Source organism: Quercus robur, chromosome 2 (genome assembly GCF_932294415.1).
Source record: "Quercus robur chromosome 2, dhQueRobu3.1, whole genome shotgun sequence".
NCBI lineage: Eukaryota > Viridiplantae > Streptophyta > Magnoliopsida > Fagales > Fagaceae > Quercus > Quercus robur.
Genome location: NC_065535.1, coordinates 61,213,217 through 61,233,603, shown reverse-complemented (window position 1 = coordinate 61,233,603; position 20,387 = coordinate 61,213,217). Strand labels below are relative to the sequence as shown.

The 20,387-nt window shown below is 34.7% G+C and overlaps 1 protein-coding gene across 1 annotated transcript; it reads right to left on the bottom strand.

Annotated features, from left to right (window-relative positions):
* Positions 1–3,359: 3,359 nt before the first annotated feature.
* Positions 3,360–19,618, bottom strand: LOC126714353 (uncharacterized). The gene is made up of 11 exons (XM_050414467.1): positions 19,017–19,618; positions 18,822–18,901; positions 18,343–18,398; positions 16,207–16,255; positions 14,574–14,720; positions 14,306–14,401; positions 13,890–14,003; positions 8,174–8,301; positions 7,589–7,824; positions 4,013–4,840; positions 3,360–3,922 (listed from the first exon to the last, which is right to left on the bottom strand). The coding sequence occupies exons 1-11, from the start codon at positions 19,456–19,458 to the stop codon at positions 3,873–3,875; spliced, it is 2,226 nt and encodes a 741-aa protein (XP_050270424.1). The 5' UTR covers positions 19,459–19,618; the 3' UTR covers positions 3,360–3,872.
* Positions 19,619–20,387: the final 769 nt, after the last annotated feature.

Here is a 20,387-nt window from a genome sequence, read left to right as displayed (position 1 = left end):
GATTAGTGTGAGTTTGAAAAGTGACTTTAGCTGGCTTTTTGCTTATTTATGTACTATTTGTGAGTTTCACACTACTTTTTGTCTCAGCTTTATTTTAAATAATATAACTTTTAGCTTTTTTAAAAGCACACTAACTTTTAGTTTTTTCTTGCATTATGCAAATAAATTACTAGAAATAGGCAATTACCAAACAAGCACTTAGGTTCATAAGAAATAGAATTTGTAATAATCAAATACTCAAATAATTCATAGACACATAACACATTCAAATACATAGTTAAGTCGAGTGTGTTATTGTATAAACTCAAATTCTCACTTCCAAAACAACTAAATATTAACCCAAACTTGACTAATATATATTAATCCAAGCTAAAATAAAACCAAATTCATAAGAGAAAGTCATGCTATGGGAATTAAAACACCAAAATTCATTAACCCAAAGCAAAATTGCAAGAATAAAAATTCAACTTAAAGGCGTCAAACACATTAATAAATCCACCAACAAAGAAGAAAATTGGAGAGAAAGAGAGAGTAATCACCTTTTTTTTTTTTTTTTTTTGATAGGAACAACATGGAATGAATGGGAGAGAGATGCAAATAAAGTAAAAGATAATTTATAGAAAATAAGATGGGAGAATTAAAAGAGTAAAAAAAGGGAGATGAAGAGCAGAAGAAGAGTAATAATAAGGTGAATAAGTTAGTTATAGAGAAGGGTAGAAGAAGGGTTGGAAGAATGATGACAAGAGGAAAAGATGAGAAACCAAAATTAATTACCAAACCACCATTATTATATATAGTAAAAATAGATATTATCATTTTTTTTTAATATTCAATATTAAAAGAAAAGAGGAAAAAGTTTTAGAAAAAATAAGTGATGTAGCTTGTGATGTGACGCAATAAGAGCTTTATGAAATTAAATACAAATGATCCATTATTATACGTATAATAGTATATATTTAACTTATAAAAAACCATTTGAGAAAAGAGAAACTGTTCATAAGGGTCTAGTAAAAGCAAATTATTAACTTACGCAAAATATATATATATATATATATACTTTTTTTGAATAGAATTAACACACATAATGAAAAGAATGTAAAAAGATTAAAAGAGAACTGTTTGCCGATGATTAACCTAAATATTAAGTAATTTTGAATTCATTTAAGTAATTCATTCACAATAAGATAATTGTATCATTTTTAAAATTTACATTTGTTTCTTTTCTTCTTTAAGCACATAATAATAATAATAAGGGGAAATTGTACTTTACCCACCTGTGGTTTGGTCCGTTTTAACAATGTCCATCCATGATTTAAAAGTTGTCACTTAACCCACCTGAGGTGGCCTCCGTTAAACCCCCATTACCCACCTCTGTCCTTTCCATTAAAAAATCTCATTTACTATATAAGCCAAAATTAGAACCCTAAAAGAGAGAACAAGCTCTCTCCCTCTCTCTACCTTAGAATTCCTAAAAATCCCCAAACCCATAATCCCTTTCTCTCTTCACTTAGATTGCCAAAGTGAAATCTGACACTTGCAAGCAAGAAGGTGTATTGAAGCTTGGGTTTTCCTCTATAGCAACTTTAGCCCAATCTCCTTCACACTCTCCATCAAAGTCGCCAACACAAGCACCTGCTCCTAAAGCTTCAACGTCGTCGCTTAAAGTTAGAAAGACTCCATTGCCTGCTCCGTCTCCGGTAGTGGTGAACTCTCCACCATCTCCTCCTCCAGCTTCTTCTGAGGTTCCGATGAGTCCTCCATCTTCGATTAGTACTCCACCTGCTGAAGCTCCTGGACCGGCTCAGAGTGGCGCCGTTTTGAACAGATTTGGGTTCGTTGTTGGATCTGTGGCTGTAGCAGTATTGACCCATTAACCCACAAATCCATTAAACCCAAAAAAATTAAACCTAGCAATTTGAATAGATTGCTGGGTTTTTTTTTTTTTTTTTTTGGTAGATTTTTTTTTATACTTACAAATCTGGGTTTTTTTTAGAAAACCCAGCAAAAGAAAGAGGGTTAGAGTTTTATTTTGTGATTGTTTTATGAAGAATTAAGTAGTAAATTTGAACAAATTGCTGGGTTTTTTTTTTTGCAGATTCTTTTTTTTACTTGTAAATCTGGGTTTTTTTAGAGAACCCAGCAAAAGAAAGAGGGTTAGAGTTTTATTTTGTGATTGTTCTATGAAGAATTAAATAGTCAATTTGAATAGATTGCCGGGTTTTTTTTACTTGCAAATCTGGGGTTTTTTTTAGAGAACCCAGCAAAAGAAAGAGGGTTAGAGTTTTATTTTGTGATTGTTCTATAAAGAATTAAGTAGTGAATTTGAACAGATTGCTGGGGGTTTTTTTTTTTTTTTCAGATTTTTTTTTACTTGCAAATTTGAGTTTTTTTTAGAGAACCCAGCAAAAGAAAAAGGATTAGAGTTTTATTTTGTGATTGTTCTATGAAGAATTAAGTAGTCAATTTGAACAGATTGTTGGGTTTTTTTTTTTTTTACTTGCAAATCTGGATTTTTTTTAGAGAACTAGCAAAAGAAAGAGGGTTAGAGTTTTATTTTGTGATTGTTCTATGAAGAATTAAGTAGTCAATTTTTGGATTTAGCAGTGGAAGGCTAGCGAATCTGTGGGTGTATGTTCACATGGATTTGTGACTTTGTTTGTGACCGTAGGTGTATTGGTTTTCTTTTATGTTTTATGTGAAGAAGAAGGAGAGAAAAGTGGAGAGAGACACAAAATATAACGAAAAAGACACATTTACCCCTATTTTTAACAGTGAAAAGGGAGAGCTGAGTAACGGGGGTCTAACGAATGTCACCTCAGGTGGGTTAAGTGATAACTTTTAAATCACGGGTAGGCACTGTTAAAACGGGCCAAACCACAAGTGAGTAAAGTGCAATTTCTCCTAATAATAATTCATTTCTCAAATGTTAATGATATCGTATATCACAAATTTAGTGATTCATATAAGTATGAAACTATAGCATGTGCACTCATCGTACAGAACATCAACTAATATATTATATATATGTAAAAGCTTCACCAGATACAGTTTTATAGGATGTTTTCATTTTGTCAGATTTTTTACAATCAAAATTCCGTGATAATCCTATAATGGGTTATGTAGTAAGGTCTAAATAGGTTTCAAGTGCAACTTCAACCTCTGGTCCTTTTAATAGAAACTCACTGAGGATCCAAAATATGACATTGAAACTATTGTTAGAAACCAAATTTCCGTTGGCAAAGAAAATGTTTTTGGCTAACTAGCAAATTTCACTTGCACCAAACATCTAAAAATGTTTTTTTTTTTTTTTTTAATTATAAATTGCTGAAACAAAAGGATCATTACATTAGATGAGAATATGCTCCAGTCAACAGAAAATATGGATTGCAATCCAAACTATTCGTAAAATGAAATAGAGAATAATCTCAAGAACAAAAACAAAAGGGTTTCTATCAGTAATCTCTGTACATGCTACACTAGTGAATTTCATGCTGCTCTGTCAGTCAATTGTTTGCCAAATATTAACAACTAAGTGCAATTCTTTTACTCAATTCCATGTTGCTACTTCTCTTCTGTCAATATTAACACTAGTGAATTTCATGCTACTTCTCTCTACTAATATATGTTTCCACAGACCATCTCCTACAAAAGTCATTTCAATCATATACCCCTGGCCCCAACTTCACCTTGATCAATGTAAAGCCACCGCAAGCATCACTGGCTATTTCCCATGATGATGCCACCATAACACATAATTTTAGTGCATGCATCAATGCTACATTATCAATGATAATTATAGGCCATCAACAAGAGTCTATGATGAGTGTCACAGAATTGCACAACATTGGAAATCACTTCTTCACTTCTGAAATTCAGTAACCTAATCGTTCGTTCAATGAGGTCCGCCCATCACCTGTTTGACCTGCATGGAACATAATGATATTGTAAATATTAAAGGAAATACATATAAATTCCAATTTAATAGTAAACAAGCTAAAATCAAATAGCTTACCTTCAGGGGGCACCCATGCTTCATAATCTGAATTACTATCGAGAAATGTGGGCTTCTCAGGACCAAGCACCCTCTTAGGCTTTTTGTTATCCTTACTCGATTGCTTAACCCCTGATGTGTCTTGACTTTCATGTCTTTCCTCATCATCTGGTTCAAAATACCCTCTTTTATGTTTTAACAACAGTGCCACAGCATCCTCTGCCATGAGTTCAGGTCCTGAAGACGAAGATGTCACCAGCTGAGGTGCGTTGTAATCACCACCTTCAGGGTTTTTAACTGGCTTCTTCTTCCTTATAATCAAACCCGGAGCAGCACTTTCAATCCCAGACCCCGCGTTTGTCTGTGTTCCATCTCCACTAGCCAAAATATTCTTCCTGTCTTTATAGTCAACAAAATCATCAGGCTCATGCAGATCCAAAGGCGCTGCTTGTTGGGTCTCTTCTGTCAACCTGTCCTCTACAGCCCCAAGCCATTGGGGCTTTACAACAGTGTATGCAGAAGTTTTTCCCTCAGTTGTATCACTGACAATCTTGACAGCTTCTAGCTTTTTGCTTGACTCCACTATTGCATCTGTAGTTCCTTCTTTCAGCATGGAGCCATTCACCTGTTTTTCAGGTCCACTGCTTTCTTTTGATGTCATAGGAGGTTGCTTCTTAATAACAGTCACGGGGGCGTCCAATTTGTTAGCCTTTTGTTCCTGTAGTTTCAGATCCCTTTTCTTAGCGGCATCTCCAGCTGGATCTGCAATCTTCAACAAGTAGCATATCCTATCCATTTCAGACTGCAGAGCTGATAATTCCTTCTCAAGTTTCTCAGACTTGTCAAGCACTGAAAAAATAAGGAATTAGCAGTAAAACAGTAAGCTGAGATGATCTCAAGCATTAACTAATTTCTACAAGAAGATGCCAATAAGGAAACACCAAACATATCAACGTGAAATAATAGTAGTACCAAACATATCATGTGCAATGTAATAGAATAAAAGTTGTCTTACATGCGTTTACATCATTTAGCTCTTTTTTTTTTGATAGGTAAATCCATCATTTAGTTCAATGCAAGTGTTACGCATCGTATCTGCTTCAGCTACATGGCTCAAGCATTAAAATTATTAAGATACCTCGCTCTAGATTTTTTAATTTTTTTGATAAGTAAATAATTTGCTCTAGATGAAACTCTATTACTAAAGTTCTACGAATTTATGAATACTCTTCTATATAGAACTCTATTACAAAAAGTTCCAATTTTTTAAAAAAGAATTTCATTAAATTATTTTTAAATTGTTTTAATCTTCTACCATAATTTTTGGTTGACAATACCAAATAGCTTAAGATATATACTAGTCAAATACCATTTTTTTTTTTTTAAGTACTAATCAAACTCCATTGTTGCGCCAAGTTCATACCCTCTTCTTAGTTCTTCAATTTTTTATTTTATTTTTCACCTTTTCATGTGGCACATGATAAATACAATAAAATTAGGCTGAAATGCGCTTTATCGCCTCTAAATTCAGGGTCACTTCTAAATTGGTCCCTTACCTTTCAAAACTTACAATTTACAGCCTTAACTATTACAACAGTATCAATGTACTTCTTCCTTTATAGTCAATCATATTTTCTGCACTGGCCCATCTTATCTATTTTTTTGTCCAAAACGGCATAATTTTTGTAAGGTTTAATGGAAAGATTCTAATGGATGTTGAGAGAAAGACTATTGCTGTAATCCTTAAGGGTGTACATTGCAAGTTTTCATAGTTTTGATAGGTAGATAGTGAGCGAGGGGAGGTGGGGTTCAAACTTATGAGGCAGCACAAAAGATGCCATTACCACTAGGCTATCATTTGGAACCCAGCAAATTTTCTTAGTTAAGAGACCAATTTAGAAGCAACCTCAAACTTAGATGGAGTAAATAGTATTTTAACCATACTTATCCAAAAATAAAATAGTTTTTATTTTTTATTTTTTTATAAGTAAGAAAGATGTATATTCAAAAAGCTACTTTATGCAAAAATAGTATTTTAACCATAAGATTATTAACAAAGTTCGATCTTAAGTGAAATTTTATTGTGAAAATTTCAAGAAATATAAAATACTACTCTGATTAAAATTCTAACACTAATGATTCTAGAAATCTAAAAGAAATTTCATTATTTATTTTTAAAATATTTTTAACATCTATCATAATTTTTTGTTTTGATAAAAATAAAGTTAGATCTTATATGTCATGGTTACACTATGTGACTCTATGTTATACAACATATGATGTTCTTTGCCATGTGGCATATTATATGTACATAAAAAATTATTAAAATAATTTGCGCCAAGTGAAACTCTATTAGAAAAGTTTCAAGAAATTTAAAATATTACTCCACTTAAATTTTAATAATTTATAATACTTTTGTCATGTGAGTAACTATAGGTAATTTAAAATTGTAAAGTTAATTTATTTTAGATGAAAATTTATTACCAAAGTTCCAAAGAGTTTTGTAGGGGCAAAGGCCCAAAATCATACAATGGGCCTTGGGCCCCATACTGGAAGATCAACCACATCCGAGGAGAAGACGTGGGTGCCAAAAGGGCTCCTAGCCCAGTTCTTGTGGGCATGAAGACACTTAAAGGGCAATCCAAGGAGAAATGTCTCCTCAGACGTGACGGGTGTGGCTCAAACATGCACTCTACCTACTAAAAGGACCCACCCCAACGAACATTGGTAACGAGGACGAGTCCCACAGACCCGTGGCAAGGAAGGAGACGTAAGATGTCCAAGAAGAGGCTGCAGCTGCCACATTAAATGTATTGCAGCTACTTTTCTGGCCGTATTAATGTGGAGAGGACCTGTGAACAGTGCTGCCTTGGCTACCACAACTCACAGAAAGATGGAAGAGGTGTCCGATGGGACAAGCACTCAAGTGAGGGTCCAGATAATCAACAAGTGTAGGGTCATGATGGCTTCAAGAGGACTATATAACAAAGGGAGTCCTCCTGAGGAGGAGGACAGAAAAAAGGGAGCAACAGGAAAATAACTGGAGATTTAGAGCAAAAACCAGCAAATATCTATCTCATCTCCTCGGACTGAGAATATATGGACATTAACAGGATTTTCTTGTGCCCAATTGTTGCGTAGTCCAACCTTAGCCACTGTCCACTTCGCTAAGGCCCAATTATGTAGCCCACTCTTTACAAATTCATTGTTTCTAGGCCCCTTGGACCAAGACCCCATACTTGTTGGGCTTAGGCCCCAAAACGAGACCCTACAAGTTTTAATACTGATAGGCATGAACTTTATTACAAAAATTATACTGAATTTAACACTTCTATTAAATTTATTTTTATTTTTATTAAACTGAGTGGGCATACTTCAAGTAAATAAATATTTTACATCATTAAAATGCCTTCACTGCTGTTCTATTATCACACAGAAATGCCTGTGGACAAAAATGTATACATGTGCAAGCATGCAAGCACACCACCAAAAACCATCACAACGGAATTTTCTTCCTCACTGTAAGTATTTCAAAATAAACTCAAAAAATCAAGCATATGATGCATAGAGAATTATTTTAAATTCAGAAATCCATACCTAGCTGTGATGAAAGCCCTGACATGTAAGCATCAAGTGCATCTCCAACTTCAGTTTCAGCTGCTGTTTCTGATGCCATTTTATTCTTCTCAATTGAAAGCAACTCTTTCTTGTTTTCCATTTCCTTCATTATGGCATCTCTCTTAGCAAGAAGAGTATCAGCAGTTTCAATAGATTGGTTCTCACCAGCTTTTTGACTAGGCTTCTTTGTCCGGTCATAAAATTCATCATCATCACTGACCAATGACATATAAATAAATGCATTATCATTTGTATTTAAAAAATAAAACCATATAGATAATTTTTTTGGCAGTGAAAAAACTCCATTCATTAAAAACATTAATGCATAATCATGTAAAACAGGATTAAAATTATTTCTTATAAGACAGGATTACAATTAACAAAGATAGCTGATCAAAAAGAGGAGCCTGGACAATTTCAGATGAATTTCAATGTTTTGGCAAGAAAAGAAATCAACGCATGATTTTTTTTTTTTTTTTCATAAGTGAAGAGAAATCAAAACATGATAACACTTGGTTAGTCTTGAAGATTCTGTTGAAAAATAATTTTCCATATATAAAGTACCTTGAATATTCTTCATCATCCTCTGTTGCTCCTTTCTTCTTACCATGAGATATCTTTCCACGAGCACCTAGACTTTCTTTGATACTATCATTCAGTGTCTCTTCCAAGTTTTCAAGCTCTTCCAAAATCTACAAAATTGGTAACAAAGTTACTATGTGAGAACCATCTACATTCTAAGAAGACTAAGAACTTTTTTAGGAGTCCTATTTAAAAACAGTTTTGGTCATATAAATACATAAATTGATGGATCCCATTAAATGCTATAACTTATTTGGCAAACTGTTTTCACAAAATCACTAAGCAAAACAGTTCTTAGAGAACACCCCTTTGGGTGTCTTCTCTCATTTTTTTGTTCTCAAATTTACAGTACACACACACACACACACACACACACACACATATATATATAATATTTTCATTCAATTCTCTCTCTCTCTCCCACTAACCATCAACTTCCTTCTCTCCCCATCCAAATTAGAATCATATAAAACAGAGGTCCAAACAAAACAATACACAACATTATGGAATTTACAAAAAAATAGTGTAACCTAGCACGGCCTCTTCCAACTTGTCTACCACCATTTCATCCCAAAGTAGCAAAATCCCTTCAGATGTTCCCATTGAACTCACATGGGACTCATCCACATTGTTAGCCCACACTTCTCACAATCTCAAGAGACAAACTCCATCTTGGTCTCCTGTAAGCAGATAACATGTGCCTTCCCAAACATAACGAGGTTTCTCACCCTACGTCACTTTTCCTCGTTATTCGGTCCACACATATTCTATGATAACTAACTTAAGTTACATTAAGATCGCATTAGCAAACCGTTGCATTTTCTTAGCGTGGCATTTTTTGAGCTGTCACATTTCTTTGCATCATAATTTTTTTTTGATAAGTAATGCACTTTATTGAGATCAAAAGAAGCCACCCAAGTATACAGGATGTATACAAATGGGGACAATACAATCAATCATGCAGATTAGTAATTACAATGATCAATCAAATCACAAACCGAACATAAAGAATAACATCGCACAACTGACATCCAATCCAACAAAGTTTTAATGAAAAACAGTTTAATATCAGGAAGATTTCGTTCAACATCCTCAAAGCTTCAGGCATTCAACTCCCTCCAAATATACCACATACAATAAGGAACAACTTTCCAAATCACCCTTGCCAAGAGGCTAGTAAATCTACAACTTTTTTTCAGCATGAACCAATACACTATAAACAAACAAAACACCATAGAACACAACTCCAAAGCTACAGTCCCAAACCCAAGTGCTCCTCTTATGCAGGTTATTAATAGTCAAAATCTTCCCCAAATCTACAGCCCAAGAAAGAAAGCTATTCTATCTCTAGATGGGATTTTTTACTTCCAAATGCTCATCCGGAGGAAAGAAACCACTAGAGTGGATTAAAAAAAAATGCTTCTTTGTATCATAATTCAATGTGAAATTCATATTTTCAAATCCCTTACTCCTCTGCTAGCTTTCTTTATGCTCTATTTTTCCCCCCTTTTGCATTAACTTGAAAAAAAAAAAAAAAAAAACACTACTTCTTGCAAAAGACACAAAGTAAACAAAAAAGAAACAAAGGAAAACAAAAAAATTATTTACTAAAAAGAAGAGAATCTATAAATATTGGGAGGGATTTACTAGATGTGAGACAAGGGAAGAAAACTAAAGAAGGCCCTCTTAGGGCGTTATAAAAAGAGCAAATATCAAACTCGCCATCCTTTTTCAACCTCCACTGCACTCAATCCGCACTCTCAATGGAAGAACCATGAGACTATACAATGAAGAAAAGCTGTCACCAACTCCAACTCCCAATTGTTAAAATCATGAAGGAACTGCACATCCCAACCTCTCCTCTCACCCACCACCTGCCTAACCAACAAAGATTCCACTGAAGCCGCCCGATCTATAGCACTCCCATACAAAACTGGAAAAGCATATTTGAGAGGTTGGTCACCACACCAACAATCATTCATACCCATCAAACAAAAGTTACAAAACCCTAAAAAAGTGTTGAACTTGTTAATGCATCTGATCACCCAATCCATAGCTTCCATTGCAATGTTTTTGTCCAATTCCCTATGTTCCTCCACTCCAAATTTTCCATGGGTGCAATCAGAATCAGATCAATTTTAACTGGTTCTTCATACACAAAGCGCCATTCTCAATCCATTTGCAAATGCTCTTCTTCCCCACTCCTCAATACCCAAGCCATCCACAGATCTACTTCCCCACTTCCTTATGTTCATCATCAAATTGTAAGATCACCTTGCATGTGTCAACCATCACTTGCATCATTCCAAGGTTATTATCTTGAATTTGAACCACAACAGGGGCCACACACCACATGATATGCATTTTTATTGCTCTTTCCCCTGCACGTTTTCCAATTCCTAGTAATCAGAGAGTTGTGTCATCGACAATGAGCTCAATTGCATTCCCCCTTACTGGCTTCACAAGTGAGCTCTTTGCCTCCTTTATATATGCCGTGTCTCCTAAACCAATAAATTATATTCAATTACCAAGATCAGGTTGTGGGTCAACCGGGCTAAGCAACCCATTCATTGCCCTTTCTGCTTTTTAAACACCCCCCCCCCCCCCCCAAAAAAGAAAAAAAAATAAATTGTGCATGCTATTAACAGCTGATTTTTTTTTTTTCCAACACAGAATCCACTTTGCTGTCAGTTTTTTTCCTCCCATTCCTGGCCCAAGAAACCTGCCTTTTGCCTCCCTCTGCATATGATCTTTAATGCTAGCCTTTGTGTGTGTGTGTGTGTGGGGGGGGGGGGGGGGGGGGGGGGTCTGTCCTAATCAGCACCATGACCTTCACACTACCATTATTGCATTGTGTTGACCGCTTTTGCTGATTTTCTCCTTTTGACATGGCGGCATATGAAACACTTTCTATGATGCACAGATGCGGCAAAATGGGCGCCGCACCCGCGTCTGACATGGCAACACGTGAGCAACGCTGCTGCCCGCACGTCGGTGCCGCGTCTGAGTTTTTTTTTTTTTTTTTTTTTTTTTTACAGAATCAGGTCATTTCTGCCATATCGGATCATATCGGCCAGCGGCCAAAATTGACCGAAACGGCCGAAATCGTTTGGTTGTGAATAAAAGATAAAAGAGCTTGCACATCGTTTGGTTGTGAATAAGAAGAAGATATTACTAAGGTGAAGATAAGTGAGAAGGAGATGAAGAAAAGTTTAAAGGGTTGAAAATGAAGCATTGCCGCTGTCGGACTCTGCAAAAATCAGAATCACGTGAAGGCAAAGAGAAACAACAGAGTGTGACCGTATTGAGAGAGTACTGTAATTTTTTTATAACTTCTCAACTGTACCATTTATGTATTATTAACTGTTGTACTGTTGAGATAATTTAATACTAACAAGTTAGCTTTGTTGATTCGTTCATGGGCTTTGGCTGTACATTTTGCTTTTAATGTGCCATAGTAAAAATATTTTAATAGTAAAAATACTACTAACAGGCCATAATAATTTTTACAAATATTTTAATAGTAAAAACATATAGAAAATATAAATATAAATATTTTTCATAATTTTTTAATCGCCGTACCCGCACCCTACTTTTTCAAAAATTGCCGAGTCTCGCCCCCGCACCCGAATCCGGAAACGCACCCGTGCTTCATAGAACACTTTTCCTTCAATGACTTTGATCAACCATCGAGTGTTTTATCATAGATCCTTCCTCCGCTAATCACCAATTGGTGTGTATTGGTTTGGGGCTAAGATATTTTCTTGATGTTCTGTTCACTGATTTAAACCTGGATACCATTGCTTGGTTTATGCCCCAGTGGCAAGTTCGGGTTTGCTTATTGATTTGGTACGAGCAGTTTTCATTCCTCCAAACCGAAGCCCTTCCAACTACACATTTGTTGTCCTTGTGATGTAATTAGCAACCCCCTACATTCTCCTTTGCTGAACTCTGTAATTGCGGGAAGAGTCCACGAGTTTTTGTGCCATTGCAGCACAAAGGCTTTCCCATCCACCTCATTGATATAATGAACTCCATTAGGTTATCTGTCATTAAAAATTCCTCCAAGCTTTTCAAGAACCAACGTGCTCCCTCTCTCCAATGAAGATTGGGCAAAGAAAGTTTATTTCTCAGCAACAATATCACTGGACTATTGACTATTCCTTATATATATACTAAAACTAATCACTTATAAAATAAAATAAAAAATGCTAAGACTAATCAAAATACAGAAGCACATGCATGATATATTGATTATCATCACCTGCTTTCTAAGGCTTATGCCCTGTTTCGCTTCAGATATGCTCTTTGTGTGGATTTTTTTATCATGGATTTAATGCTTCTCTACTTGAAGCTTATGTACAAAAAGGCCACCTAAACACCATTTAAAAAGTCTAAAATTGGCAAATGTCTTAGGCTAGCTAGAGTAGCCTAACTTGGGGTCAGTATCCAGGTTTAACTGCAGAATCCCCTTTCTTCATCAATGATTACACTTAGATTTCAGTCTTCTCCACCCGGTGAGTCTCCACAATGTTTTTTATTGGTAAGTTACTCACCCATTGGATTCTAAACCCACAAAGTCACCCTCCACAAATTTCAACTTTCAGGATAGATTTTTTTTTTTTTTTTTTTAATATTAGTGAAAATAGTAGAGATAAAAATAATTTAAGTAAACTTGCGGGAGAGAATATTCCAACAAATTTATATGTCAACTCCAAAAAATATTTATCTTATTCAATTTTTTTTATACGTAGATTATACATGCACCATGTGGATCTTGAACCCACGACCTCAGCCTCTACGCACTTGCAAGGGAAGGAGGTGTTAGATAAGCTAGAACTCATTGGTATCTCATTCAATTTTATATGATTCGGTTGGGGATATGTGTGTGCGTTTGTGCGCACGCATGTGTGTTTCCTACTTTCCTTCTCATGATTCTAGATAATATTTATTTGTCTTGTCACAAAATAATTTTATAATAGTTTTTCCCTGACATGATCCTAAATAACTAACATCGTTGGTAGTTGTAAGAATTCCAAGTGTTTTATATTTCAGTATTTGGCATTCCTTCTTCCTTTCTTATTCTTACCTAAGATAAAGAAAAATATTATTCACAGATAAGTTGTTTTAGCTGGCAAAGTACCATAACTCCTGAAGAACTATTATCATTTTATGGTGCTCAAGAATTGTGCAAAACGTATGGTGCTAAATTGCTAATAGCCAATTTTGAGACATTTTTTGTTGTTTACTGATCATTATATGGATTTATATTTAATTAATTGCTTGTAGTAAAGCTTACTACAATATCACTTCTTTTTTATGTAGCTTTATTTTTTTTGATATTACTCACTATGTGCTAACTTTTTGAGCTTTAAGATTTTCATATAACCATATGATTTTCTAGCTGTAAAAGTTTCTTAATGCTTATGCCTGACCTTAGAAGAATTCAGATGCATTTCCTTTTCTTTTTCTTATTTTTCAGTAAGTTTCAGCCCCAAGGGGAAAGAGAAGAGAAGATTTGAACTAGTGACTTCCACTTCATGTGGCATGATTCCCAGCTTATTGTTCTACTTGGAGTTAATTAAGATGCATTGTCTTATACCTTTGCCTTTGAAAACTATGTTCACAACAACCATGTAGGCATGCAGCCTATCACTGAAAAAGACTAAACCACACTCCTATAACTGTAGAGATTTACCTGTGCCATTCTTTGCTCATTCCTAGCAATTTGAGTCTGTTGCCCTTGAGTCAAACCACCCTGAGAAATGTCTTTAGCACGAATAGCATCTATTTCCTTTTTCATGTGAGCAATCTGTAACCAGGGAAGTGGATGTATATAAATACAAAGGGCATAAGCAATAGACTTTAAACAGTTAAATAAGAAAAATCACTAATGTAAGTATGAAAACTTGACAAAAGATACAACCCCAAATTGCCAGTAAATCGTTATAATAGGGTAAATCTAGATAAAAAGCTATTTGAGCATTCTAACTGACAGGGAGATCAAGAGTTTGAACAACCTTCAAATAATTTCCTCTATGTACAAAACAAAGTCACTACCAATATTGAAGATACATTCCCTTGTTGGAAAGTTATAATAACCAAGACACTTGCCTTTTCAGTTCTTTTCAATATTTTATCACGAGTTTTTTCCTGTTTCTCCGTAAGCTGTCCTTTGTACGTTTGCCAAGTAACTTCATCAGCATCATCCTGAAAATGTACCAAAATGTGTCAGTGAGTGTGGAAGACATATAACTAATTTCTCATAAAAGAATATGGATTCTCCATTCAGAAAGAAATTGTACTATATAAGGAAGTATTTAAGAAAAGAATATATCCAAGTCACATTCTGCCAAAGAAGTGATTACAAATCCCCACAAACCTCATCTTCTTCAATTGCATCCTCTCCCATACCCCATGAAACACCATCAGCAAGAGATGCTTCCCGTCTTGCTCGTTGAAGTGAAGCTTCACGATCTAGCATACCTTCCCGGATCTTTGCATCTCTAATAATCTTCACGTCAGCCTCCTGGGGGAAGAAAATTCAGACAAAAGAGAGATGCAAATGCAACAACAGTAAGATAAAATCAAATAGAAGTGTCAACAAAATGGTTAGACTGTAGAATGTCATCAAGAAGCTAAACCAAAGATGGTAAAGGCTAAGCTAAAAGCACATAAAAATATTCCTTACATTGGAACATTATCACACAATCATTTAATCAAGTAATTAATGCTAAGGTCCCATTACAAGTCGATGACTGCTTTGGGCTGCAGGGCAACATCCCTTCAACCTCTTTTCTAGAGTTTCTAGATCTTCTGAATTTCAGATTGTAATTATTTATGAGTAGGTCAATACATATGATGTACTTGATCTAGTTCCTCTTTTAAATAAATTTATTTAACTTAATTAAAGAAAAAAAAAGGCAGAATTAAGATTTGTGATGGATCTTAATAACTCATCCTGAAAGTATTTGCAATTACCTTCAAACCCGTAAATTCCTTTTTGTTGGATGCTGAATTCATCCTTTTTTTTTTCTTTTTTTTCATATCGTTAAAGCATACTTGTTATTTTTCCTCTCTGCTCCTATGCTTGACAGAAACCTCTTTACTTAAAATTCATCACTCTTTCCAATAAGGAAAAAAAGGAATGCTTAACATAGTAGCCAGAATAATTCTCATTCAGATTATAGAAAGTTAACAAGAGAAACAGTAAAGATTGACAAAAATACTCATTGAGTAGAAGAGGAAAATTCCCCCATCAAACATGTGAAATGCACCACCTACATATATAATAGCATGGTGGATTTGATGATTAGTGATGCAAGAAAAACCAAAATGATTCGACAGGAAAAATAAAGATAGATGAACCTAGGAGCCAGCAACTAGGCTTGCTTGGAGTCAGCACCTAGGGCTGGCTGAAGTCAACACCATACCATTGGGACAATTTCAATAGAAATTTAATTCATCAAAATAATCCCCTTCAATAGGAGTACGATACTCTCTTATATAACTAGACCTTAATCCTAACTAACATAGGAAACCTTAATTCTAATAGACTTGGAAGATACCAATTATTGAATTACAAAAGCACCATTAACTCTAAATAAAAATAAAAATAAACCGAATCAAATACTAAGACCTAAGATAAAATATAATTGACCAATAGAAATACAATTGGCTCCAATAAGACTTAAATAAAATAAATATTTCCTTGTGCATCCCAAATCAAATAGGTTGTTATTCTTGTTCTTCCAGATGAAAATTCCAAAACTCATCTTTCTCTAAAGATTATTTGCTCTAATATGCAATTGTATATGATTTTCTGACCACATAAGATATCATATAATCCTTCTCTTAGATGTTTATGTAGAATTGATTAATGTAAAATAAATAGAAAATCTACTATCACTAACATAGGCAGTAAAAAATAAATATATGTGATTCATTATGTCCAACCATATGAATTCCAAAATAATGACATTGAAAATTTTAAAACAGTGCTATTGAAGTCTTACAGGTGGCATCAATTCAGATGGTCCTTGGAAAATGTATAAGCGAGATGAACTGTGAAATAACAAACAAAAGCAATAATAAGAAACATATTCAAAGAGTAGATGTAGAAGCTAAAAAGGATAAATGTTAGGTACGCAGCATATGGAGATAATTAAAAAGGAAGTTGGGTTGCTGATTGAGTAGTAGAGTTTGTTTGAATTTGAGTTTCTTAGTTCTTATCCCTTCCTGATAGTTAGCAATAGTTTCAGTAAGTTCCACTTTGTGTGCAGATGAACATTAAGTTAACATTACTGATTACTCTCATTTGTATAAAGCTGGAAGTGAATGAATAAACTGGCATCTTTGAGTTTTCAAGTTGCACTATGTGCTAGAGGTCATGGGCTCCCTTGAAGAAGCTCAGAAAACTTCTGTTTTTCCCGCAGAACTAATTCAATTCACCAAGGTAGGGAAGGGAAATCCTTTGTAGGTTCCAACAAACATCAATAATTAACAACTTTGTCCTTCTCACTCATAAAAACATAATACATCCACCCCCCCCCCCCTTTTTTAACAAAAAGAAGTATTAACCCTCCACCTCACACCATTGCATCTAAGACCTTGTACCATTGAGCTATAATAATTAATAAGTATCCAAAAGGAGGAAAGCAGCAAAGATGAAGAAAAATGGTACAACAGACTGCCAGCATCATAATCAACAAAGTAACTACAGTATAAGGGAAAAATGTGAAAAGACCTCCTAGGTTTGGGGCAGTTGCAAACTAACCCCTTGTACTATCAATTTTGTATTGTTGACTCCTGAAGTTTCAGAATTTTCCAAATTGACCTCTCAATCTCAATTCTGTTGACCATCGTTGACAGAAAATGTTCAAGTACTGTGCATGTATTATTGTTAAAATAATTTTTTATAGTAAAGTGATCACATGCACACCAAGTGACCATTTTCTACAAGTTATAGTTAACAGAATTAAGATGGAAGGAACAATTTGGAAAAATTTTAAACCTCAAGGGTAAGTGATACAAAATTGATAAGCACAAGGAGTCAGTTCGCAATTGCAACTGACGCAAACCCCATGGCCCAAGGGGTATTTTTTCATTTTGGCCATAAAATAACTAGTGCTATAAAATCCAAGTTCCAATTTGGAACTTCTTCTGACAATACAGATTACCCTCATAAAATATTCTGAGCCATTGAGCTGCATCACAACTTCCCTACAGCAACTTTAAGAATTGAGCATATGAATTTGTGATTGAACATGACATAGTAACATACGGTTAAGGAAGGTCTACATCAGAACTTTTTAGCTTCCTTTCATTCTTTTTTAGTAAGATGTTAGAATCACTAGATATGCCAAACATGTGAAAAATATACTACTTATAGCCCTTTTCTACTTTATGAATTCATTCCATATTTCCTCAATCTTGTCACTACATTTATTTAATGGGAGAAAGACTTCCACAATCCCAACATAACGTATTTAACAGAATTTATCCTCTAACAAATTTAACCACAAACCTTTGTAAATAAAGAAAAGTATCTCTTTTCTTTCACTTGAGTGAGGAATAGACAACAGCTCATGATGATAATAGGAATAAATATAAAAACATTTTCTACAACTATTGATAGCATACATATCTATACTTCTTTTATGAAGAACCAATAATCAAAAGTTCATATATAATCTTCGTGGAAAATGGGTAACTGAACAATCATAACTTTGGCATATTAGCCAAGTCAAACAGAATAAAAGATAATATTATGTTGGTAAAATCAAATCCTTATGATTTATTAATCTCACAAATGAGTTAGACCACATGAACTCATCAAAAAGATAGTTGAAGATTTAGCTCGGGTATAAGGCTAACTAATAGCATTCATAGACTATGCATGATACATTAACAAAAAAAAAAAAAGAAAACAACAAAGCTTTAGTCCCAAATATTTTGGGGTTGGTTATGGATCCTCAACAAATTAGTCAAGGTCAGCCACATGTACCATACAATGCATGTTATATAATCTAAAAGAATCTATTACTTAGTGGTATAGCCATAAACCAACTGGAACTGGATCACAATGTATTGACATAGAAAAAGAATAAACAGATATTAAGCAAGTCAAAACTCAAGGAAAAGATACTCACAGGCCAAACCGAATAACATCACCAACACGTAAGTCCATATAAACCCCTTTCTTAACCTGATTAAATGGCGAAAAGGAAGATTGATTAGGTAAAGATATGACCAATCAGTAATTATAGCATAATGAAATCAGAAATATATATAAAGCCATCAGCAAAAAGAGATAATACAAGTACGTGAGTGTTTTTGTATCAACAAATTCACATATTCTTGAGGGCAAAACTTAGATACAATTCCTTAAATTCAAACACATGGTTGCATGGATCAATGAAACACTAACAATGCTATGTTTTCGAAAGAAAATTAAATTCAATGCTACCATATGTGTGAATTTAATCACGGAACCTAATGTACTACACTTAAGGAACTGTATCTAAGTTATACCCTATTCTCAAAGCATATATTATGTGTTCCATTACTAATTCGGGAATATTTCATACATAATTGAGCGACGAGAAAATTAAATTTTTTGATAAGTTACCTGAGACTTGTTAATGGAAGTACCATGAGTACTACCTAGATCATAAAGATAGGCATCACCGTTTCTTTTGAACTGGATAACTGACCAAAAAGAAAAACCCAATTCCATTACCATTAGATAATTATTATGCCAAACTATCAAGAATGGTTAGATTTGAATTTGAACAATGAGCAGAGATTTGGAAATGTAGTATACCTGCATGAAACCTGGACACACTGGGGTGGTCAAGCACAAAATCGCAGAGATCGACGCGTCCAAACATGTAAGCCCCTTTCTCATTGACTTGAAATTGATCGATGATAGAACCGTCTTTGAGAACCTCAAGGTAGAATCGGTGGCACGGAGCTGCGCTCCACGGAGGAATCGTGTACGGAACCGCCGCAGCAGCAACTTTCTCAGATTGAGACTGAGATTGTGATGCCTCTGCCTCCGCCTCCTCCTCCGACGACGACGACGGTGTTTCGGTTGTGGTGGTGGTGGGGCTCTCGGTGGCCTCGGGTAAGGTATCGGAGTTGTTTGGTTCGGGGTTTTCGGGAGGTGGGGCCATGGGGGGCTTCATTTCTGTTGGATTGGAAGAGGTTTGGTCTGTGTCTAGGGTTAGGGTTTTGGGAGGTGGAGGACCCATGCCCATCGACATTGTTGGACTTGGAGTAGCACTAGAACTTCGTACCACAGTGTGAGAGAGAGAGAGAGAGAGAGAAAGGCAAACGACGACGATTTTTTCTTTCAAAATCCTAATTGGGATTTGGGGAGTGACGAATGAAGGCGTTGAACTCTGATGAAAAACGACTGGTAGTCTTCTTACTCTTGTAAGCTTAAACTACAAGCTACTCACTCGTGGTTTGTCAGATGTAAACGGCCATATTCTGCAAACACGGCTAGTTTTTTTTTTTTTTTTTTTTAATTACAGGACACTAATTGGTAGAAGAAAATTGAAACTTCTTACTTACTTATTATCGTATCTAATAACATTATTTTATTTATTTATTAATAATCACTCATCGTATCAGTAATTTGTAAAAAAAATGGTATCAAAGTTTGTATTTTTAGCATGTTTTAGGTAGAAATGTATAATATATTTTTTAAAAGCAAACGGTAGAAATGTAGAATTGTGTTGTGTTATTATACCTTATTTTATCTGTTCCAAGGGAGGTGGACAAGTCAAGGGAGAAAAGAAAAAAGTCATGTTCATACATTAAATCCCTTGTTAAATAAAATTAAGCGAAAATTACACTTTTCATGGTAAACTTACCTCATTTTACACTTTGTTCCTACACCATCAAAACATATAATCGACCATCTAAATTGAAAACTTTGTAACACTTAACCCTTTGTAATATGTTTTATTATTAAATATCGAAATTTAGTATTGAAGGACTAATTTATCCCTCTACTGTATGTTTGGGAGAAGGATAAATTGGTTTTTTATTAAATTTTGTTATACTTAACCCAAAAACGAACTAGGGACATTGAAAGAGCGACAAATATTTATGTAAGGACTCAATTTGTAATGATCCCAAATTGGTATTGGGTTCGAACGTTAAAGACTCAAACAATAAAATTTGT